The 25,088-nt window shown below is 40.4% G+C and overlaps 2 protein-coding genes across 9 annotated transcripts in view; both read left to right on the top strand.

Annotated features, from left to right (window-relative positions):
- Positions 1-19,326, top strand: part of pdlim5b (PDZ and LIM domain 5b) — a 43,909-nt gene extending 24,583 nt beyond the window's left edge. The window contains exons 4-15 of one of the 2 annotated variants that reach the window (XM_079448563.1): positions 1,836-1,863; positions 7,862-7,878; positions 8,465-8,485; positions 8,593-8,607; positions 8,704-8,870; positions 9,106-9,136; positions 12,307-12,449; positions 15,267-15,465; positions 16,110-16,290; positions 17,914-18,034; positions 18,241-18,356; positions 18,446-19,326. In XM_079448563.1, the coding sequence (XP_079304689.1) occupies positions 1,836-1,863; positions 7,862-7,878; positions 8,465-8,485; positions 8,593-8,607; positions 8,704-8,870; positions 9,106-9,136; positions 12,307-12,449; positions 15,267-15,465; positions 16,110-16,290; positions 17,914-18,034; positions 18,241-18,356; positions 18,446-18,535 (1,129 nt within the window). In that variant the 3' untranslated portion in view covers positions 18,536-19,326. Of the gene's footprint in view, positions 1-1,835; positions 1,864-2,757; positions 3,285-7,861; positions 7,879-8,464; positions 8,486-8,592; positions 8,608-8,703; positions 8,871-9,105; positions 9,137-12,306; positions 12,450-15,266; positions 15,466-16,109; positions 16,291-17,913; positions 18,035-18,240; positions 18,357-18,445 lie in introns of both variants that reach the window. The other variant, XM_079448562.1, reaches the window with a different exon arrangement.
- A 1,915-nt stretch (positions 19,327-21,241) lies between these two features.
- Positions 21,242-25,088, top strand: part of bmpr1bb (bone morphogenetic protein receptor, type IBb) — a 50,696-nt gene continuing 46,849 nt past the window's right edge. The window contains exons 1-2 of one of the 7 annotated variants that reach the window (XM_079448401.1): positions 21,242-21,512; positions 22,120-22,184. The gene's annotated coding sequence lies outside the window, so the exon portion shown is untranslated. Of the gene's footprint in view, positions 21,513-22,119; positions 22,185-23,084; positions 23,193-25,088 lie in introns of those variants that run through there. The other 6 variants (XM_079448404.1, XM_079448400.1, XM_079448402.1 and 3 more) reach the window with 6 other exon arrangements.

Here is a 25,088-nt window from a genome sequence, read left to right on the forward strand (position 1 = left end):
TGGCCAACGTTTTCAGGAAACCGTTTCATTATTTGCTTTGGTTCATACTGACCTGATCAAACCCAACGGACACAAAACCATCGTATCATTTCTTCACAGATCTAGCACACTTCACCTTTGAGATGTTATCTGTGTGTGACCCTGTCCACTTCCACACCGCCTGCTTCCCGTCTGTGTTTCTATTGTTCGCATTTGTCCCCTCGGGGTGTTATGCTTCTTGTATGAGCGTTTTTGACGTCCTCATTGTGTCCTCGGCAGCGCCCCACCTTCACCCTCATCAGCCGAGAGACTCTTGAGAAACAACCACTCGTCTTCCTAATATGGAAGAGCTTGAGAACACGAGCCGGAACCAATTATGCGGAGTCGCAGCGTTTTTTGTGTGTGTGGAAAGAGCCTGTTTGTCGCCTGTCCAGTGGACGGAGGTTATTTATGAGCTATGCGACCTCGTGCTGGGTTTAACGTTCATTTAATGAAGCCGTCTAGACAGTGTGACAGGAATGTTTCGCGTACATGAGAACCTCAAAAATATGAACCCTGGTGGCCGTCCACATGAGCTTTATTTACTCTGTCCTATTTAGGATTCACAGCAATGCATGAAGGATGAGAACGGATTTAGGTCAATTCATATGCAGCTTTTTATGGACGAACAAAGGTTGTGTGTGTGAGTTGTCGGGTGACCTCATGTTGCGTGTTTAATTGAAGCGCTTGTATCTGATACTTTTTGCATTTATCATGTAGTCATTTGGCAGTATTGCACACAGTGCGATATTGTCGTTTCATGCAAATGATGACAATCCAGGACGTTATGGCTGTCCGGGAATCAACAGCATTTACAGCTATAAATATATCTCCTTCACTACTCCCTGAAGAAGCGTTACTTGGCTAAACTTGTCTCTCCAATTTTTCTTAATTTTGACTAATTTAGTTAATATTGTTTTATGACATTTATGTAATCCGTTTATTTAAAAGATTCGAAAATATTTGTATGAACGTACATTAGGAAATCCCCGAATGTTGTCTACATTAAGTCATAAAAAATTTACCATAAACCAACAAAATTGTGAGTTACCAAGTACACGTCAAAATCAGAGTGCGTTGTGGGTATCTGAGTGAAGAAACGCATGGAATGAGGTTGTTTCAACAATTAATATAGATCACTGTATAGGCTATAAGGAGTGGTTTCTGACTAATCTTTGGTGTCTTCCCCCCGGCTGTAATTTTGAGATATCTTGTCATGCAACTACAACTTCAGCTTGAAGGTAAAAAGATTCAAATCTGCTAAACTGTTTGCAGAGGGTTTGACAGTCAGGCGACTGTCACTTTAAAATGAAATGTGGGATCCTGCAGTTTCCATGCTGTGATCTCTGATCCGCCCTCTCCTTTATACTATAAACTCCATCCATATGTGCAGATGTAAAATAAAGGAGCGAAACATGTTTATCTTCGTGTCAGAGCTGCCAAACCACCCAGAGATTCATCTGGAAATCTCCAGCATCAGTTCAGCTATTAAAGTGAGTTTTCTCCTCTGTGATTATGGCTCATCTGAGACTGATCTCTGCTGTAGATGTTGTACAATGTGATTTATGAAGTTATTTCTACACTGTGCGAGAGATCGCCGCTGAACTGCTATGAGCCGTATGGAGCCCTTCATCTGTTGGCAGTGTTGAATGGAGGATGCTGGGAATGAATGCCATTCGTGTTCTCTTTTCATTTATTTACGGGCCGTGTAATGCGGCATAAAGGGGGAATGAGTTTGAAGGGCAGTTCTCTATTGGGTTCATGTGTCGTATTTGATGATAAGGGGTCTGATGGTAATATCTGTTTTCTCTTTGCAGATCTTCCGGCGTTACTAAAATCGAGAAGGTATGTAGAATTCAAACTAAATCTACTGTAATGTAAATATGTAGCATCATGCCCTGAACAGATTTGAGCAAAGATGTCTGGAGAAGCGACCCTTCAGCATTCCTCTTTATCTCAATAGTAGTTACAAAGCTGGTGGATGCTGCACAATGCTTAAAGATGCCAGAAACAAGCATTATTGAGCCAACGTTCATTATTCTTTCATTTGCTTCACACCTGCTTGGGGCACAGAATGATGCTGCATGTTTTAAATGCATGACTGAAGAATATTTCTGAATTGCTCTGCTTTCCCTCATTACAGTTTACTTCCTAAATTATAGTCCGTTCCAACTTTACGGACATATTCCCAGATATTTGGGTTCCCATGGTGACCTAAAGATATTGATTTGGTAGTTAATATTATGTATATTTAATCTGCTGGCAGATACACACCAATAAAAACAAATCAGTTTTATATAGATCCAGTATTGATCCTCTTCTATTCAATCAGTATGGTTTATAAATCATTACAAGAAATATTATAGTTTTGCTTCTCAGTGTTTTTATAGTTTTGTGAATATTTTGAATTTGCTTTCATTTTATATTTTAGTTAATCTTTTATGTAATGCATTTCATTTTATTTTTATTTGTTTGATTTTATCTTGCTATGTAAGATGAATTTACTTTTAAGTTTATATTTCTTTTCAGGTAACAATAATAAAATAAATGTTATACATTTCAGTTTATTTCTGTGGCAACATTAATAAAAAGAAAATGTGTTCACATTGATTTTTTTATTGACAAACCAATGGGAACCCATTATCCTTTAAATAATGTGTATTTTAACACTGTTGTGAGGGAACTGCATGTGTGTGCTGTGGTTTGAGCGTGTTGCATGTGTTTTATCACTTTCTGAAGGAAGTACAGGAGATTATAAAGCCTGTGCCCATCAGCAAACCACCAGCCAGCACAACCTTCACCAGCCCTGCCAACCTCACCCCGGGCACCAACCCCTACAATAAGACCGCACGTCCCTTTGGAGGGGGCGTTGGCACCGTGAGATCAGTCAGTCCGTCCCTGAGCCCCACACCGTCCGCGGCCCCCAAAGCCTCCATCCCCTCGGCCTCATCCGCTTTCACACCAGCAGCTCCATCCCAGCATCCCCCTCAACCTCCCTTCCCGGTGGGCGGGAACCGCACCCCGTCCTCGCTTAGCTCCGCCCCTAAGCCTGCCTCTGGACGCTCCCCTTTCGCCAACTCCTCTTCTGCTTCCTCCTCTGGCTCCTCCTCCCCGGCGAGAGTGACCGGTCCCGCCTCTCCACCCACCGCCCCTCAGCCCTCCGTCTATAACACGCCCATCAACCTATACTCCAATGAGAACGCCTGTGAGGTGGCCATCGGTCAAAGGCGGGGTCTTCTGGAGGGCAAAGGAGAACAGCTTAACGGGTAGGTGGGGCGTACGGACCAAACCCTGATCCTCATCTTAATTTTCTCTGTTTACTTTATCTGTTCTGTCACAAAACCTCTGTTAGGTGCTGATGTTTGTTTTATTAAGAATAGGACTTTTTGTTTTTGCTTTGTTTATTGAATGTACATCTTATAGACCACTGTACGACATCTTTTCTTTCACCACATGAAATCATTTCAACTATCGAGCAGTTGTCTCTAACACGGCACAAACAAAACACAGATATTTTAGCTTTTTGCCTTCTTATATCGTAAGATGTTGGTATAATTGTGTTTTTTGAGAAAGGAATGCTTAAACAAACTGAAAGACTGAAAAATAGTTTTTCTTAGATTTTAAACAAGAATGTTAAAAACATGGTGTTTTATAGACCCTGTAATGCCCAGTGTTAAAAAGCAAAGCACCGCATAGTTTTGATTGTTTTCAGGTGAAAACTGAATAAGATGTTAAGATGGAATATGAGACATTGTAACATTTAAAAAGTAACAATTAGCATTTTCACAAAACTCAAAATATGATCAATATCTTGATGATCTTATAGGAATCAAAAAAGTACTTTTTTTCTTTATTTTTAATGATGTTTAGATGGTAAGATGGTCTGCGAAAATGCCAAACATGAAGTTGTAAATAACCCACAATAATTCTTCAAAGTCTGTGTTTGGTATTGATGTGAAGTTGGTTGTGTGTAAGAGAGACGATTACAGAGTGGGGTGTCTTGACAATATGCAGATCTCTCTGTGGGGAAACGGACAGGAAAATTGGGAGTCAACTTTAAAAGCAAGGGCTTTCCAAAACATGGCAACGCCCCGTGCCAAATCCACATTATATGTGAAAAAACCTGAATTACTCCAGCAATTTCAGACCTTATGTCATCCGCTACCTGCACAGATGAACCTGTTCGACCCCGAGTCAGTTGAAGACATTGCTGTTTTGTGCAGAAGGGCAGATTTTGTGTTAGTTACACACAAATATTGACCTGTATGTGTTTTTAAATGATGAATATTTTAGTTGAGTTAATGTGAGGAAACACCGATGATATGTGTTTTCTTGCATAGATCAGAGGTTTGAATTACTCTGTGCATAAAGTTATGACTGAACTCAACAATAGATGAAAGAAATCTTGTAAAGTCGTAACAGCGTGCCGCGTGTTCTCTCATGTGTTTTTATTGACTCTCATAAACACGCAAACTGTCCCACATGTGCAGAGCCGAGTAAACACAGTTCTGCTTTAAATTCTGACCAGAGAATGAGAAAAACAAGTGCAGGAAAGAATCTCTAAGGCCTCGAGAGACTTAAGAAGCGCTGCGGTTAGTTTGCGCTATTTCTACTGGTTTTCTTTGTTCTGGTTTGAGTAGAATGTCAACATTTTTAATGGGATACTTCACCCAAAAATGAAAATCATCTCCTCATTTACTGACCTTCGAGTTGTTCCGAATCCGTATAAATGTCTTTGTTCTGATGAACACATAGAAAGATATTTGGATGAATGCTTATAACCAAACAGATCTCGCCCCCTTTGACTCCCACAGTAGGAAAAACACAACGGTACACCGTAAACGTTTTTGCTGTAGTTATGCTGCTAGTAGCCAGTAACTTACTGTAGATTGATATTGATCGAATTTATTGGGAGCAGTTCGTTCAAAGATAAATAATATTAAACATGTATTATAAATATATTTATCTTTACAGAAAAAAACTATAAAATAACAGCTTTATGCAAAGCATTCTGGGATCCAGAAATCCACAAACCTTTTTCAGTTTTTTTCTCATTTCGGTTTCCAGAATGCTTTGCATGAGGTTGTTATTTTATCGTTTTGTAACGAGACTTATTAATGTTTAATGATCAATTATGTTGATTTTACTGTTGAAAGGTAAATTACATAAATGTAAAAATACAGTAAGTAACTGGCAAATGTTTTACTGTGTAGTCAAAAGTGCCCCAGAACTGTTTGCTGTCCTACATTCTTAAAAATGTCGTCTTTTGTGTTCAACACAACAAAAAAATGTAGTATTTTTTCCTACTATGGTAGTCTCTGGGTTGGAGATCTGTCTGGTTACAGGCATTCTTCCAAATATCAATATCTCGGTGTTCGTCAAAACAAAGAAATTTACACCGATTTGGAACAACAGGAAGACGAATTTTCATTTTTGGGGGAGGTATATCTCTAAGATGACAGAAACTTTAATAGATCAAAATATATTTATGATTTGTAGCCGTTGTCACCTCTGGTTGTTTTAGGTGTGTTCTACATGATATACTATTATGAGCTTCCTAATTCCTGTCAACAGGAAAAGAGCAGAGAACAGGTCGCATCCCCGGAGCGCTGATGGGTTATCCAGAGAGGTTTAGTGGCGGGATAGTGTAGAATATCCTCTTTTCTGTTTATCTTAAAGGAACTTCGCCTAAATATTAAGCCGCCCTTATGTCTGGTTTTCCTGTCTGACTTTCTTTGTTCTGTGGAGCACAAAATGACGTTTAGCAGAATGTTTGCACTGATCCTCTTCACACAGATGAGCGGTTTCTGGAAAAATCACTTTCACATTTCTACCTGAAGCGAGACAAAGGTTTCTCTATAGCTTGGAGTGTGTTCACGCTTTTCATCTGGTCGCTAGACAAGCAAATTAAAAGAAAAACAGACCAGAATATCACCCTCGGCCCGGGCTCTTTTGGCTAGTAATGGACCACCTAGCAACCTCACAGATTTCCCTAGCAACCAGCCAGAAACACGCTGAAACAGATGTCCCCCTGTTCAGCCGGTCCAGATGCCATGTGTTGGGATTGTAAAGCGGGCGCGGTGTTGTCCGCACCTGTGCCATGTTTCCTGATGTCCTCTCAATAACCCGTGTGTTTATAGGGTTGTGCGTCTCCATATGTTTACGTCTGACTGCCACTGCCAGTCTGGTTAATGCCGCTCATTTACTATGCTTGTCCCACAGGCATCCACGGGAATGTTTGTAAAACTCCCTGCAGGAGTTTCCAGCTGCGTTTACTGACTCGACCAATTAGTATCCGCGGCATGACCCACGTTCTCCATCTGATTAAAGTCATTAACGCTGGTGACGGAGAGAACCGTCCTGTGTGTCACTGGACGTTTATTGGCGTCTTAGATGGAAAACACAGAGAGTTTGTTGATAACCGCTTATGAAGGCTGTATGATGTGTGACGTGATCGGCTCATAAAACTGAAAACTGTGTATTTGTGTGTAAGGTTGAAACGGTACATGGTGTGTTAATATTCAGTTGTCACTCCTCTTTAAAGTCCCAGTGAAATAAAAAAATACGATTCTTGTTTTTTCATGGAATATTACAGCGTTTAAAGTAAATAGATTATCAATGTGGGTCATTTTTTTTTCTTTAATTTCGTTTTAATCTGCAGTTAAAATCCGAAAATGCACGTAAATTAGACTGCTTGGCCGGAGCATCCGTTAACTCCTCCCCTTCAACCGTCAGTCTGCTGCAAGTTGTTTTTAGACATCCAATCAATTTGCAGTAAAGACTCAAGCCACGCCCACTCATTTTGTCCTTTGAAACTCCTTTTCACTTGGAGATGTGTCCGAATACAGAAGTAAAAACAATCGCAATTTCTGGTTCACGAGGACTTTAACTACAACAATTATCAGTTGTATGCAAAGTGAGCCGCTTGTTTGACTCATTGAGGCACCTAGAGTGTAACTAATTAAAACCATAAAAATGTAAACAAATAAATCACTCTTTAATTTGAGAAACTAATAGACTTATTTAAAACTTATTTAAATAATTTGTCTTTTAAAATGTAGATTAATTGAACAATAAAACATTCGATTTGAAACATATTTTTTAAATGTATAAATAAATAGATTCACTTGAAACTGGTTATTTAATTCATGCTTTAAAACATAAAAAAACTATAAATAGTTCACTTATAAATCATTTTAAATGCACGTTTGAAATCGCTTTTTTAAACGAGCATTTGCCAAATGCTTTTCTCTCTATTTGCCAGTTGCTTGCCACATATTAAGATCCTCACATATCTGCGATTTGTACAACGTGTTGCTTCGTAAATGTAAATACCAGACAACAAATGTATTTATGATAAACCAAAATCACCATTGGCATGTATTGCAACAAGGATCCCTTTTAAACCTTCCAATCTCAAAACGGCATCATTCTTTTATTGTTGTATAAAGTCATTTTTAACTGAAATCCTTCTTTGAAAATATTGATTCAATGCATGTAACATTTTGTCTTTCATTACTATTTATGTACAGAAAAATAAAAAATGAAGCATCTTAGCTTCAACATATGGAAAACTTAATTAAACATTAGTGTCATTTGGAAATAATTTCTAAATGTATCTGAATACGCAGTTTGTGATAACTGGCAACCCAAGCTCACACAATGAATGTTAAACAAGACAACACTCTCACGTTTGTGTTTGCGGTTTCATCCTGCATGGTTTTCAGTGCATGTGTGAGTTTTTGCATGGTTTTGATGTGATCTTTGATCGGTCTTCAGTACTTCAGATTCAATTTTTTCACTTTCCACCTGTCTGTCTCTCTCTCTCTCTCTTTCTCAACAGGGGGAGCCCATGACAAAGTTAGTGTTCTAGATCTGTTTATCTGTTTGTGTTCGGTCACGCACGTACCCCATCACTGTAGTCACCTCCTCACCTGTCAGTTGTTGATTTTGAAGCGAGTTGGTTCATGTAGTACAGTCACTGTAACATCAGAACTCAATGTACGGCACATGTGTTGCTGTCAGTCTTCGGTTTTCCCGTGTTGTGTACGGCAGTATAAATAGCAGGGTGACATTTACACCGGTATTGTTTAAGTGAGAGATTCCTAAAGATGAGTTTGGTTTGTAGCAGATAGACCCGGTTCAGTGCATGCGGCGCCATCTTGTGTTGTGAAGAAACATCAGTCTGTTTACATTGTGAAAACGTTCTGGTGTCAAAGCATGTTCGGCTATTTGACAGCATTTTTGCGCTGTGGATATGAATGCAAGCTTGCATAGACATCTAGAACGTGATTTTATGTTCATTACCGCACATTTATTTTGCTAACTTGTGTTTAACTGCACACACATTTCTTGGTTCACACACTAACTTGACAATAAGGTGCATGTACAAATGCAAATACACTAGGCGAATACTAAAATCAATTCTCAACATTTATTTCTCTAGCGGACCTCAGAGTATTCTAAAGTAAGTAGAAACATCCATTTAAGAGAGCGACTGTACGTTTATAAACCTTTCAATATATAGTGTGTAATATATTTCTATCTTTATTCTCTTTTTGATATTGACCACAGAAAGACTCCCCCCAGGTAAAATATCTCATGACGTGATGTGCGTGTGATTGACATCCCAACGTCTGTGGGCATTGGTCTGATTTACTTTCTGTATCTCTGTGTTTGATTCAGGACCGCACGGAAACCCATCATCGAGACGGAGGTGAACCACGTGTCTCCGCTCAGCGATGCCAGTAAGAAGCGTCTGATCGAGGACACGGAGGATTGGCACCCGCGCACGGGGACGTCACAGTCTCGATCCTTCCGCATCCTGGCACAGATTACAGGCACAGAGAACGGTAAGAACTGCTCGTATCTGTGATTTATTCAATATTACATTTTTGATTTAGGTTTTTTTAAAGATGGCATGTCAGGAAAAAAAATTGAAATTAGGATTCTTTTGTTTTTATAAAATCACACGTGTTTATATATGCATCACAGTTTTTCATGTTTACTCGACCTACTGCTAATTTTATTAGAAAGCCAAGAAAGTTGAAGTTGAAGCTTAAAGTCTGTCTTGATTCTGTTCTCTAGATCAAGCCCAGGAGAACCGGACCGGAAAGAAGTGAGTTCACGTGGATGCAGATCCACCTGGTGATGTTTTTAGTCCACTTTGTTTTTGTTGAAACGTTCGACAGTGAATAGGCCTCTGATGAGGGCAAAGACCACATGTAAAAGACCCGAAAGGATCAGGGCTTTGCCTCGGACCGTTCTTCCGTTGAAGGGAATTGTTGGTAATTAAATAGGATTGTGGGTAATCAGGGCTGTTTTCTGTGCTCATTATTGGAAAATGGTGGAAAACATGTGCCTCGGAGCGGTTTGAGGAAACCAACTGAAGTGTTTGAAACCGAACACGTGGCTCTCGTGAAAGGGTAGCAGAGAACAACAATGGCTGACGCCACTAATAAAATGCAGCTAACATAGTTAGAATAGCAAAACAAACAGGGTTTTAAAAGAAGAACCGGCTTCCCAGAACTTTGTTAGAAATTCAGGCTGTGATATTTCACACAAGTGAGACGGACCAAAAATATGACCCTCATTAAATGAAAAATGGCTCATTTGCAATAAAGACGTTTTTGCATGCCCGTGCAATCATCCAAATTGAAGAAACGTTTAAAACACACCAGAATGCTAATATGATTTGACCTTGGTCTTCAAAAGGATTTATTAGAATGTATTGTTTTGTGTATTGCTTACGGAGCAATAATGACACGTTTATTCTTTCTCTCAATCGTCGGATCGTCAGGGTGACCAAAGTGGACCCCGAGCTGGTCCGGCCGCAGTACAACAAGCTGAGAGACTGGCACCATGGGGTCTCGGCCCGTGTGCTCAATGTCCAAATAGAGCCGATATGACGTCGCTGAGAAAGTCTTCACCTCCCCACGCCTGTCAATCACACGATGACGCAATCATGTGACTAAATAGAGGAAGCTGTGTCGTGTATGAGAGTGTTGCTTGCATGGATGAAAGATGTGCGTTTAGAGAGACTAGCCTCTTTTTAGTAGATAGTCGTCATAGTTATCGGATGAAGATTTCTGTTGTCTTTCTCTTTTCGCATGACTTGTGTCTGTGTTTGCTTAAATCTGTAATCTATTCCTTTTCTTTCAGTTTTCTTTTCTGAGACTGTCATACGAAATCTTTTTGAAGTGCTGTCTGTTCCTTTCTGAAAGCTCAAATAAAGCTCTTTGTCTTTGTGTCTTCTCCGTCCTCTTCATTCTTTTCTGACCTTTAGAGTAGATGTAGATTAATGCGAGTTTAAATGGTTTTGATGCTGATGTCTCGAGGAAAGATCCCTTAAAGTCATTTGACAGTTTAAGTAATGTACAACACTTCAGCTGCACATTATTTACTTAATAATAATGTAGATCAAATAAATACAAAATCATGATCGGATAAAACTTGACTTTCGTTCAGTAACCTCACCTTATCATGTGCACATATCTTTCTATCACTGACACGAACCCTTTACAGACCCCTCACGCTCATTATTGCAGAAAATGACTGAACATTTCTCATCTTTATTTATTGGAAAAGATCAATAATAGATGTGATTTCACATGTGGTCGCTCTGCCACCATCAACATGTAATGGTCTCCTGAGGCCGAAAAACCCACAGAACAAAATTACACGGTGAGGAAAAATGTAACCCGTTTCCAGCAAAGCGATATGTAACGTGTAGAGAAATCTGAGATGTCATTATATATTAATTCTTCAATTCAGCCACAGGCCATGACGCACTGATCCAGTACTGATGGAGACCACTAGGTGGCGTCATACTGCTTTGACCTGTGTTTGTGAGGCACATTAAACTTCATGTGAAGGTCATTGATGCTTCAAATTGTGCCGTTTGCTAAGGAAAGGTGTGATTTTCAATATCCTTGCATTGCACATAACACCCCATAGACTTATATTGACTAGTTTTCATTAAAACCATCACATAAACATTTAAATCTATTAGAATTTCAAGGATGATTTCTTTCTTTTTGGCATGAAAAATTAAAATGGCTTTAATTTTTTAGAAAAACATCTTTTGGTCATAAAGGCCTTGAGTAACGCTGACAGTTTTTGGGGTTCCTGATTTGTTCAGGTGCTGATACACCGTCAGCCGCTGTCGGCATGTATTTAGTTCATTAACACACCATCTGGAAGTGCTGTGCTGACGGCCTGTTTTACTGGATAGGTCTGTTCATGTGTGTCCTGTGAAGAGTGTGAGAGTCAGAACACATCGGTGCATGTGTCCGGATCAGTGCCGAGGGCATGCGTGCACGTTTGCGGTTCACCGGCTTTCATGTTGTTTCCTGTTAAATTGTGTTGAGTGGTAAATCAATGATCCACTTGTGTGTTGAAACGGCTTCAGTGCTGCGGTCCGACTGAGCATTTGCATGAAAATCTAACGGGTAAGAATAAAATGACATTCCGATGAATCCTCTCAACAGCGGAAATGAATGATTTGAAAATAAGGTTACCGTATGTGAAAACCCAGCTTTATCATCATCCATAATGTAAAGCACATTCTGTGCAAACCTTGATATCTTTAATAGTGACCGAGTAAAGCCATCTCAAAGATTGAAATCATAGTAAAATGGTGGAAATCAAACTTTATCTCAAAATCTGGGTCACAAATGTACTTTGATCGCAGCTCACTTATTTGAGCTTTTTGAAGTTCTGTTTTTGACTCACAGATGTTGTTTTCATCTTGATCATGTGTGTCTATTAAATGTTATTATGATATCAATAACCACATGACAGCAAACATTATTTAATCAATTAAATTAAATTCAAGTTTAATTCTATAGTGATTCAATTCCAAATCTGCATTGTTGCAAAGAAGCTTTACAGTACAGAATTAAAGGCAAAATAAAAAACTTTCCTTTGTGCGTCTGTGCGACCGGATACATGCAGTTTAAGTCCCTTTGAAATGAAGTTAACACTTAAACTGTCAATGAACATTGCTGTGCAAATCTCTCCAGCTAAACATTTTAAAATACAGACGGTATGTTGGAGATTGTCCACCTGCTTTCGTCTTAAGGTTGCAGGAATGAAGCATGAAGCTCATCCAATGTGAAGTTATTCAAAAAACACTTCGAATGGTTTGGTGTGACATCTTAAAGCTGCTTAAACCTGTTTGTGTGTGCGTTTCTGCCATAACAAAAGTGCTGTATGCAAATATCCGCTTTCATGAGGATGACAGGAGCTCATGTGGAATCATCTCTCTTATTGTTGATCTGTCAAAAGGGAGGAAGCCGCATACGTTCAGCCCATCTCTCATATGACATCGTCAGTGAAAACCATGAACAAAACACCCGCTGGAGCGCCTCGACAGGGCAACGGGGTCCCGCCGCCTACCACCAAAAGCTGGCAGTCTGCAAACACTGCAGGTCAGTACATTTCCACATTTGGTGCCAGAAAGAAATATGCATGTTCTTTTATGAATATATATTTAATGTGTTTTGAATATAAGATAATCTGCTTATTCTTTGATCCATTTTTATTAACATTTTATTAAGACTTGGACACAAACTACACAATTGGGTGTTTGCACTTATCAAAAATATGTTTAATAAATGAAAATTAGTATTTGGGCTTGTTGAAAAGAGCATTATTAAACATATTAACCTATGAGAGACAATCAAGCGTATCTGAATGTTTCACTGGGACTGGATAGATATACAGGTAGCCTATATTCAGTCTATTCCTCATTTGTCCTGTAGATGGCAGAATTCTACTTAGTTTCATCACTGCCGCACTGTTAGTTTGTTCTTTGAGTTCATTGGTTCTGTAAAACAGAGCTGTGTTTCATTGAATAAGCTCATACACACCTATAACAGGTTCCCTTAAGAAAACCCGCTGACATATTTTCCGTGTGTGAGTTTCGACTGAGCAGAGGTGTTGTTGGTTTGGCTCTCGTGCCGCAGGGCTGTCGAGTCGAGGGGTAAACATTTACTCTGTCATAAACTGAGTACCTCACTGTGTCGGCCCGTATGTGCGCTCATCCTTCAGAGCTACTGTACTGTAGGAATGCGGCGAGGGAGACCTTGTGTTTACCCAAAACTCTCCTCTCTGGGTTTTTTAGAGCAGGTTGTTGACAGGCGTTCTGGCAGGGGTGATAGGGGGCACAGGTACACTCTCTGTGTATGTCTCAGGGGTCCGACAGACATCTGGTGCTGAGCCACACGCACTAAATGACCTTCTGAGATGAGCATGAAGAGGCCGCGTTTGCTTGTCCAACTGAGATGTACGGGAAGCTAACGGTCAACGGTCGGGGTTGAGGCAGACATATCTTCAATTAAAGCTCCGCAGTGGATCGATTACAGAAAGCCAGCGAGAACAAGACGTTCTGCAGCTGTGAGATTAAAAGCGCTTTTTTATGCAAAGACACGCTGAAGGAACGGGACATCCGGCTGTGAGATGCCACATATGGGCTTCATTTCTCGTTTCCTGATATCTGCTTAAATTACAACCTCCCCTTAAGACATAGAGTTATTTTGGGAGTGCTGAAGTATCTCTCTCTTATTGGCTTTTAATTTGGGGTTAAACGCTACCTTGAAGATTCACCTCATAATAAGTGACATTAAAAGAAAATATGAGACTGATGTGGTCAGAACACTTTTATTTTCAAAGCCGTTGAGCACCTTTTCACCCCGAGTTCCGTGAACATGTATGTGTATATATATATATATATATGGGGAATATGTATATGTTATATATTTATGTATATATACCGTGTAATATATATATTATATACCGTATATACAATATAAAATGTAACACTATGATGAAGATGATGATGATAAGTTGTCAGTATTATTATTATTATTAGAATTAAAAAAAAATGTGTTGTAGTTATTTTATCATTATTTTTGTTATATTAACAATCATAATAATAATTACAGTACTTATTATTATTATTATAGTTAATAATTAATATTAAGATAGTTTTAATCAATAACAAACTAAATATTAATAACATAATTACATAATGTTTATTTATATTTATGTATTCTTATTTATTCATAATTCTTATTTTTACATTTTGGGGTGAACGTGCTGCTTTAGAAAGTTTGGTGAAAATTCTATGAAAACTCAGGTTTTGTTCTCCTTTTAAAGCCAGTAAATTAAATGTGGATTTCTTATTGTGCTTTATTTGTTTTTCGCGTGTTATGCGAGTTGGAAACTGTGACATATATTTTCAAGCTTTACGGCCTCACTGCATGAATATTTAAACATTTCCCGGGTTTTTCAGAAATCCTGATCACACACCGTTTTCTCATTGACAGATGGCTCAACTGAGGGATAGAAGCTTTGCTATTTCACTCCTGTCACCAAACTTTGAGCCCTTGGCCTTGTAAAATGACCGTTTTCATCATCGTGATGCATTCCTGATACAGAAACAATCATTCCATCATTCGCTTATTATATTCACTTTCTCATCTGGTGTGCAGTAGTTTTGACACCGGCCTGCTGTGAAAGCAGGAAATCACCCTGTCACACACACACACACACAGATCTATATTACAGCTGAGCTATCAGAGAGCGGCACACACACATCCTCCAGATGTCTATCAGCTGTAGATAAAGTCTGTTTCTGATGCATTAGTGTGTGACTTTAGCGCCCAAACGAGTGAACGTGTCGGACGGACTCTTATCAGCCGTTCATCTCTCACACACACATCTGCTGACTCTGCCCATTTTCTCGTTCTCTAACATGGGAATGAACAGGGCACTTGGTCTGTGACCTGCTCGACTTTGATTCCAGCGGCCATCTGAATGAAGCGCTCTGTGCCGCCCACCGCAGTGCGTGACCTCTGCCCCCGCTGTCCCTCTGGAGGCAAGCGGAGAAGGGAAGGCTTGTCCAGATCTCCAGGAGACGGGTGGATTATTTTGCCAGGTGTCTCCTGTAGCTCTGGGAATGTCGCTTTTTTCTGCACAGAGTAAAACGAGCCTTTGTTTTGTGGCGCTGCGGTGTGGATGTCCCGACCTCCGTGCCCCCGCGAGAGGAGCCCCTCTGCAGTTCCTATGTCTTAACTAGAACTTTCCATCACCTTCGGTCACGCTACATAGCCGCGCACAATGTCGTCCGATCTCATTACGGCTCTTCTGCGCTGTCATGCTTTTGTCTCGTGTAACACAGACGCTGTTGTAGGCACAGTTCACCGACTGGTCATCCAGATTCAAATCTCTTTCTCTTTGATTAGGATTTCCCAAAGCAGGTGCACCTGCGCCACAGACGGGCCCCTCGTACGGACGGATGATCAACAGCCTTCCAAAGGGTCCGAACCCTCCTGCCCCTCAAGCGCAGCCCAAAAACCAAGAGGATTCGCTGGTACAAAGAGCCGAACACATGCCGCCGGACACACGCACGCCCATGTGTGGCCACTGCAACACCATCATCAGGTGAGATGGGTTTTGTGTAGATAAAGTCTGAAATGTTGATATCGTTCACAGTTTGAAGTGTCTGATGGTTGGTGTGATGGTGACGGGATGCCAGATCTCCTCCCGTGTGAAGTTTAATTTGCGTTCTCTAAGAGTTCATGCTCTCTTTGCCGACTTATCATCGTTCAGTAGCTCAGACCCGACCCTTTCATTCCCCAGAGAGCGCGAGCAGCCGTATACCTTACACCGCAGCGGCCAGGGCACAGACTCTTAGACTCCTGGCCAAAGTGCCTGTGACATCCAAGCTTAAAGTCTCAGTTTTCTGCATTTGATATCCGCAGTGTCTGTTGTTTTCCCTTCCAGCTAATCATTCGATTTGTAAGCCACATCCCCGCGGCTATCCTCACGTTACCTTAACAGATAGCTCATCACAGATCGACTCTCTCAAAACGTCTGTTTTCACAGTGTCAGGACAGAGACCGGCTCTGATATCAGGCGAAACTGAGCCCACTGGATTTCAACTCCAGCTTTTAGGAGCCATGAGTTTGACTTAAAGCAACAGTTTGGCCAGTTCATCGAAGATAGAAAGCACAGGCCTTGTGGATGTTTGCAGTTTTGTTCTTTTGAAGCCTGGCTGTCATTGTACGGCTGTTTTTTCGTTACAGGGGTCCGTTCCTGGTAGCCCTGGGCAAATCATGGCATAAGGATGAGTTCACCTGCACCCACTGTCACTGCTCGCTGGCTGATGTGGGCTTCGTGGAGGAACGGGGGTCCGTCTGCTGCGAGCACTGTTACGCAGATTTGTTTGCCCCCACATGCTGTCGCTGTCATCAGAAGGTTCTAGGGGTGAGTGGCACATCACAGAGTTCAGCAAACGTCAACTATTATTTAGCATGTAGGTTTAGTAAATGAATCTCAACTCAACCTGAATCCAGTGGAGGATCTATTCTAGTGATTGTCATTGGACTGTGGGAAAGTGTTTTAATCAGGATCATAAGGTCTGACTTTAGACACTCAGATGTGTGACGCTTAGCACAAAACCACCTTCAGAGATAACAGTGGAGGTAAGGGGTGAAGTTTGTGTCTTTCAATCTAGAGGAATTTTGGCCAGAATGGCCATCTCTGTTTGAAACATACAATTTTATAATTTTAAGTGTTAAACTCAAAATCTTTAAAATCTTTTCTTTCATCATCCATCCTATTTTTACCCGTCTACCCATCTAGACATCTATGTACCCATCAACCATCTAGACCTCTATCTATGCATCTATCTACCCATCTATCCACCCATTAATCCATCTATCTAGCCATCCATCAATCTACCGTCCACCCATCCCCCCATCTATATACCCATCTATCTAGCCACCAATCCATCTATGCATCTATCTACCCATTTATCTAGCCATCTATCTACCCATCAATACATCTATATACCCATCTAGCCATCTATCTACCCATCAATACATCTATATACCCATCTAGCCATCTATCTACCCATCAATACATCTATATACCCATCTAGCCATCTATCTACCCATCAATACATCTATATACCCATCTAGCCATCGATCTACCCATCAATACATCTATATACCCATTTAGCCATCTATCTACCCTTCAATACATCTATATACCCGTCTAGACATCTATCTAGCCAGCCATCTACCCATCGATCCACCCATCTATGCATCTATCTACCCATTTATCTAGCCATCTATTTACCCATCAATCCATCTATCCACCCATCTACCATCTATCTACCCATCAATACATCTATCTACCCATTTATCTAGCCATCTATCTACCCATCAATACATCTATATACCCATCTAGCCATCTATCTACCCTTCAATACATCTATATACCCGTCTAGACATCTATCTAGCCAGCCATCTACCCATCGATCCACCCATCTATGCATCTATCTACCCATTTATCTAGCCATCTATCTACCCATCAATACATCTATATACCCATCTAGCCATCTATCTACCCTTCAATACATCTATATACCCGTCTAGACATCTATCTAGCCAGCCATCTACCCATCGATCCACCCATCTATGCATCTATCTACCCATTTATCTAGCCATCTATTTACCCATCAATCCATCTATCCACCCATCTACCATCTATCTACCCGTGGATCTTTTGAATTGAACAAAGAGCATTTAGTAGAGAATGAAAAATAAATATTACCTTATATTGAAATATTGATAACTACTGACGGATATCAGACAGATGGAAATTGCATGTACTGTATATCGGTTCCTCACTAAGGAACAATTTCAGCCTTTAATTTGCATCTGGAACAGAAAAGATGAATTATTCAGTACTGTATGAAATATTTGGAATAGATATTTAAAAATAAAAACATGTGTAACATGCAGTGACCGCGAGCAGATGAATGTTCACAAAGCAGCACCGGGCTGTGCTCACTGCTAATCTGATGTTTTCATCTGCTGACAGGAAGTTATCAACGCCCTGAAGCAAACCTGGCACGTTTACTGCTTCCTGTGTACCACCTGCCAGCAGCCAATCCGCAACGACACCTTCCACTTGGAGGACGGACAGCCGTACTGTGAGAGAGGTGAGAGGAGTCCCGTAATTACCCATAAACACACCCGCCGCCCCGGGGCCTGTGAGCTCATCTCTTTCCCGAGAACATAGATGTCACTGCTTATTAATGCCACCACTGATCTTTATTGGAACCATAAAATCTTTACAGTGGATGCTTCAGGGTGGTAAAAAAACGTCTTCAGTCACTCCGGTTGAGTTTCATTCTCATTTGTTTAGATTTCTACACCCTCTTTGGTACCAGCTGTCACGGGTGCGATTTCCCGATCGAAGCCGGTGATAAGTTCTTGGAGGCTTTGGGATACACCTGGCACGACACCTGTTTTGTGTGTTCGGTAAGATGATGTTCACAATTCCTCACATTACAGTAAAGTGTACGAGAGCTTGTGCCGTAAGTAATGCTGCTCTCTCTCTGTTTGCGTAGGTCTGCACCACGAGTCTAGAGGGTCAAGCCTTCTTCTCCAAGAAGGACAAGCCCTTATGCAAGAAGCACGCTCACACCGTCCAATTCTGAAGCCATGAAAAAGATTGAAACGAGTTGTCATTTGTGAGATTAAATCTTGCTAGGTGAATGTTTTTGCTATGATGTTTTGTTTCCATCTGAATGGCAAACATTGGAATTCTGATAAAAATGTTTTGGCGACTATAAAAGCCATCACATTTTGACAGATGCTGTCAGTATTTAATACACCTGCTAGATGAGGTTCAACATTGCCAGGTAACAACTGAGTTGCATTGTTAATGTGATGTTACAACGTCTTTATATTGAATAAATACAATGTGATGTCAGTGTTTCATCGCAAACACACGGATGGCATTTACGTAATAACAAATAGATTGTATTTCTTTCAAGTCAACATTATTTTCTAAGCATCGCAAAAGTTGTATTTCTATTCTCCACAGCTATTTAAAAGAGGCTTTGACTTCATAATATATTTTTCTGATGTTTGTTCGCACATGCAGACTGTATTTGTGATGTCAGCTGTATTTCTGCAGGAATAGATATTGACGGTTGATTTCTGGGGCTTCTCGAGGGCGACAGTGATATTTAATGTTTTTTGTGCGGCTTTACATAAGGTCTGCGGATCTTTATGGGGTTTCAATCAGTGTTCGTACGGTTTATAAGTGCCTTAATGTGCTTGGATTAAGAGGATTGATATACAGATCTTTTCATGTGTTAGTCATTCAGACAGCTGTGTTATCTACGTGTTGTAGCACTAGAGTTTAAGGGGTTAATGGTCTTTTTAAAACTTTGTCGTAGTTGTCAACTGTAATGCATAAAATAATAAAAATCTGTGTTTGTGTAAGACTTGTGTCAGACCGTTAAATGGTAGAACCTCGAGCACTAAACATTCACAGCAAATCATTCATATAAATAACATAATCATGCATGTCATATAGGTAATGCGCTGTCGCCTCAGAGCGATCCCACAAGGTCTGTATCAGCAGCCCATGACACCACCGCAAACACACACATCCTTGCACTCTTGTTTCATATCGGATCAAATTATTTCACTCACTGGTGAATGTATATTTATAAACGCTGATCCCCATTCCGGTAAGCATTGAGTCTGCAAGCAGTAAATTGTGTCTCTAAGATAATGTCGAGATCAAGCTTTAAAAAAGTTTGCGGTATAGTTGCTTACTGAAATTATCAATGCTGGTCCCACAAACAAGTCTTACTAAACTGCAAGTTTGAGCTGTCTTAACTGAAAATAACTTGCAATGAATAACTTGCAATCCTAAAACATGTCAGAGCTATTGTTTTGTCTCAAGATTAACACAAGCAAAGTTTTTACAAAGGCATTTTTATAAAAGCTACTTAAATATCCTAATTTAACTAAGGCCTAATCCTGGCTTAAGCCAAGCCCTGTCTGAGCCCAAGTGTCATAAATTCAGAACATCAATATGCTAATAAACAATAAAGACCCATTCGAGATTTTTACATAACATTTGCATCTGAATTTATACTTTTGTTTTTTGATCCGATTATATTGTGTTTTCATGTCATGGCTGTGGATTATGAGAATAAAACATGGAGTTTCATTCGCATGTTCGGGGATCAGGTGTCGGTTGTGAAGTTTAATTTCATTCTAATCGTGCAGTGGAACTGAAAGCCATTCATCCCTGTTAACAAACATACAATAGCAACCACATCAGAAATGTTTATGAATGTAATGGTTATAGGCCTAATGGTTAGTTTTAATAACTGTAAGGGGCTTTGCTTAAATGAGTTAATTTATTTATTTGCTTTCCATGGATGGAAGCAGGCCTTCTAAACATTCTTAAGGTACATTTACTCGAGAAGCAAAATGACAAGATACACTTGTTCTATTAAATTCATTCAAATGTTTCTTTAGGCAATGTAAAACAAGCTTTGAACCTTTTGTTTGAATGTGTGTAATGGTTAAAACTAGTTCTTCTATGTTTTTGCAGGTTTTGTTTCAGAACACAACTCTTCATTTTGCTTTTCAATGCATCTTGATTTTAGAATGTGTTCATGTGTGTATGCTAGAAAACAAGCCAAATGCTCAGAAAAGATTTTTTTGCAGTGTACCGTTGACGTGTTGTGTTCTGTTGGTGGTATGTTACTTGCTATAATAATTTCAAACCAAAATAAGAACCGTGAAAGAGAAGGTTCATGACATAACCATAGTGACCACACATTCTTGATACTTGCAGTAAAACCATGGTATTCACAAATTCACCGTACTCTCACCACATAGTCTAACCACAGCTTAGCCGTGGTATTGTGGTTAAATTATGGTAATACAAATAATTTTCAGATTCGGCATGATTTTTGTGTTCATCCCCAAGATATAAACGTAATATTCTTAGCAAATTTCCCAAGCAAACTGTACAATTCTTCGACAGGCTGTTCTTGAACCTCACCATGGTAAATATAAGTGCACTACAGTGTTAATTGACTACAGAACTCTGCATCATACATTAACAGAGTATAGTGATTACTTCATAGACTGCAATTTACCACCGTTCACTATATTAAAAGTACCCCACAGTATTTTTTCACGTGGGCAAGTTCTGTTTGAATGTAAGTACAGTTATGCTGATCCGGATGCATTGTTATGTTTTATGATATCCGAAGGGGAAGTGTGGTATTATGTTATGTTAGGCTAGATTTGTTAGAGGTTATTGATTTTAGATGTACAGTGTGCTCTGAGCATTAGTGTGAAGTGGAGAGCAGGTTTGCAAGGCTTGTGATGGATGGATGGATGGATGAAGGTGTGTTTCTCAGAAGCGTCAGTGGTCGGAGCCTTTGCGCCCCCCCACACACACACACACACACACACACTCGCTCTCTCTCTCTCTCAGAGAGTCTGAAGAAAAGCAGCGTTCCTCCTTGAGAAGGACACAGAGAAGTGAGTTTAACACCGATCTAAACTTCATCGATTCTCTCAGTGCTCGATGTGTTTTCTTCAGCGGATACCCGTGAACATCTGATGGAGGATTTTAGACGATCGTGAATGAAGGTGAGCGTTTGAACTGTTGTGATGTTCAAGCAAACTAACCCGTAGACTCGATGTTTTTCTCATTGCTCGGAGGGATTCTGTGTTCGCGTTCACGTGTTCCGTCGCTACGTTTACAATGTAACAGTCGGCACGGTGTTACTTTTCTGTATTGTAACATTCACCGCTAAAGTAACAATCCGACCGAGTGTAACATTCATCACTGATCTAATGCGACAAGAACTGTTACATTCTGGCCATCGCGTCCACATTGAGTTGAGTTTCAGTGATGCCGATGAGTAGAAGTGCATGTGAACCATCGACGGACGATCTGATAGACATGATGATGATGATGATGATGATGTCAGTGTAACTTCTCGAGCCAGACGTGCCGATTGAAGCTCACAGATATTAAACAGATATGTCGCCACGCTGAAAACACAGATCTCTTTATGGAAAGTTCTGTTGACGTGTTAATACATGGAATGAAAGTTTCACCAGGAACGATTCCAGGAGATGTTGTACCTGTTATTTATGCTGCAATAAAATCTGTTGCACAACTCGTTTTACAGAAATGATTGATGGTGTTAATGAGAGTCTTAGAAAATGTTCTGCTCGACTCTTCCTGCAGATGTTGACAGGACTGAGCATCACACTTCAATAAGAGGCTTCGTTTACTACAGACAAACACTGAAGGTAAGACTATAAAGAACAGAATATACAGATGTTAGTATTGTTATTCAGATTATTTTGTCATTATGGGGTTTTATGGCAGATGCTTATTTATGTGTTTGGTTTCCTGAACGGTGTAAATGGCAAAAAAGAAGCTACTTATCATGCATAGGTCATCATCTTAATGTTTATTTATACCATTTTTATGTATCTGTTTCATCTGATCTGTTCACATAAGATGAAGCTCTTGGTTCTTTATTGAAACTCTTCAGGTTTGTGCTGTTGGACTATAGTTGGTTTTGGGTCAACCATTGTGAGCCATGAGTAGTATTAATAAGGTTGGTTAGTTTTTTTCTATATACTATAAAATGACATTATAGCTACTTGGAGAAGTGAAGGCCTGTTCACGTTAAGGATGACAATTATAAAGTTTATAAATTTGTGTACATTTAAGAAAATAGAAAGTCCAAACACACAACTATAATAATACAAATAAACGATATTGTTGAGATCACTTTCAGAGCGATTTTTCACCCCACTTCACACTAAAATATGTTGGGTTAGTTCAACCCCACATTGGGTCAGAAATGGACAAACCAAACGGTTGAGTTAAACGAATCAAGCGAATGGTTTATATTTCACCCAACAATGGATTAAAACAACCAAACATTTTGGGTTAAAACAACCAGACACACACTAGATTAATTCAGAAACCAACGGTTGGGTTGAAAAAAAACGACATTCTAAAGGGCTGAAGAACAATATAGCCGATCGAAATCATTCAAATTGAAAGGGCTTGTGTATTTGTGTCCTCACTTTTGAAAAACCTGCAGATGCTGGGTTAGTTATGGTTTGATGCTGGGTTAAGATGGTCACATGCTGGTTCAAACTGGTCACATGCTGGTTTAAGCTGGTCATGTGCTCTTCCTGAGCTGGTTTAAGCTGTTGAGGAACCAGCACATGACCATCTTAAACCAGCAAATGACCAGCACATGACCAGCACAAACCAGCATCAAAACTTACCTAACCCAGGTCTGTATGAACCGGACTTTTTTCTTTCTACATTTGTGTGGTGCATTTAATCGATTACAAAACAAATACATGAAAGTTTATGCCCAAAGCCTCTGATCTTCATCCAACTGATATCAGATTTGTGTAAGCGTGTGTTATCAACCCGAGGAAGTGTGAAATATCAGTTCTTTGGCCGTACAGTGAGTTTGTCTTTAATCTGAGCAGGTCCGTCTGGCCTGTGCCGGGTGCGTGTTGTGATATACCGCGGTGTCTGCGAGTATCGGGTGTCCGGTAAGCGCTTCTTTGGGAGCGTGTCAGCGGGGGCTTTTATTGAGTGGCAGCGGCTACAGGAGTCATTTATACTGGGCTGTAATGAGAGAATGCCATTACAGGGCCGATGTGTGTTTTGGGTGGAATCTTTAAAAGCTGGCGTGTGGGAAAGTGCTCGTTTTGTGTCTGTGTGGTCTGGGTTTGGCGGCTGTAGGGATGTTTGACTTAAACCCATTGGGCCGGCGCTGTTTTACTGCTTGTATTTCACGGCGGCGAAATTACTGGCAAGAATGACGCTCTGTCGCGGATGAGCTTCGGTGGTCGTGCTTTCATCCGCAGGTTCTGAGGTCACACAGCCTCACGTTTGTCTGGGTTTAACGTTAAAATAGTGTTGCGTTAACACTGGTGATCGACTTTCTGATGTGGAGAGAACTGTGGGCCCTAAATATTCGCTAAATGATTATGCATTTAAAAATGATTTAATATTAATATAATAAAAATGAATCTTATGATTTGAAAAAAGCTTATCCAAGGTTATCCATTTGAAAACTATTTTTAAATAACCCACTGTTGCGTTTTATATAAAATGCTTTATCTTTCCTGTGGTTGTAGATGTTTTCCGAACTGCTCCACACACACACTGTTTCCATCAGGTGTGAGGTTCGGGTTAACGCTGTGGAACACTGCGCCTTTGTGTCCGGGTAACGTCAAAGGATCTGTTGTACCGCGTCCCTCCGCTCTGAATCTACATGCCCCAGGGGCTTCTGGGAGAATTTAACAAGCTTCTGATGTTCCTGCAGAACGGGGCCGTGTGAGATTTTTCACCGAGGTAAATTTGAAGTCGAGAGTTGTGGAGGTCAGAGGTCAGATTGTGAATAATGAGCGGTGTGCGGAACGGCTTTGCATTATTTAAACATGAGTGCGACAGATGCTCGGAGCGATGTGAGAATAGAGAGACCGAATGAGGAAGATCTTTTCGGTGGAGGATGTTTGGTGGCTTCTTGCATCTGTGCTTCTGTCTGCGGTGTGAGCGTATCTAGCTGACCTCTGACCCCTGCCTTCCGTTCTCATAATTACAGGAAGTGAGTGGGGCCGATGAGAGCAGGGGATTGTGGGTAAGCATTACTGAACACAGAGGTGGTAGTGTTGTTAAAGGGGTTCTGCTGCTGATGGTATCGCTGGATTTGAAAGTAAGAACGGTTCGTAAAAGACAGCTGTTGTTAAGTCATTTACAGGTGTGCAGCATTTGTTCATCTTAAATTGTAACAGAATGTGTCTTTGTCTTTTAATGTTGTTTTTCTGACTAACAATGTGAATAATGCCTTCCTGATGTTGTGGGTTTGACAATAGGTGATGCAATGTGGTTGTCAGGGGGACAGTCAGACTGATTGTGGTTTGGTTGTCATGTTGTGTGCTCAGGTGATGCTGTGTGGTTGTCAGGAGGATGCTGTCTGATGCCAAGTTGGGTATTGTGGTTGCCAGGTTGATGCTTTGTACATTTTCCAGGATGATTGTGCGTGTGGTTGTCAGCATGCTGCTGTGTGTGGTTGTCAGGAGAATGTTGTCTGGCTGCAAAGATGATGCTGTGTGGTTGGCCAAGGTGACGCTGTGGTGGTCTGGATGATTATGTATGTAGTTGCCAGGTTG

The sequence above is a fragment of the Barbatula barbatula genome (genome assembly GCF_947034865.1).
Source record: "Barbatula barbatula genome assembly, chromosome: 24".
Classification (NCBI taxonomy): domain Eukaryota; kingdom Metazoa; phylum Chordata; class Actinopteri; order Cypriniformes; family Nemacheilidae; genus Barbatula; species Barbatula barbatula.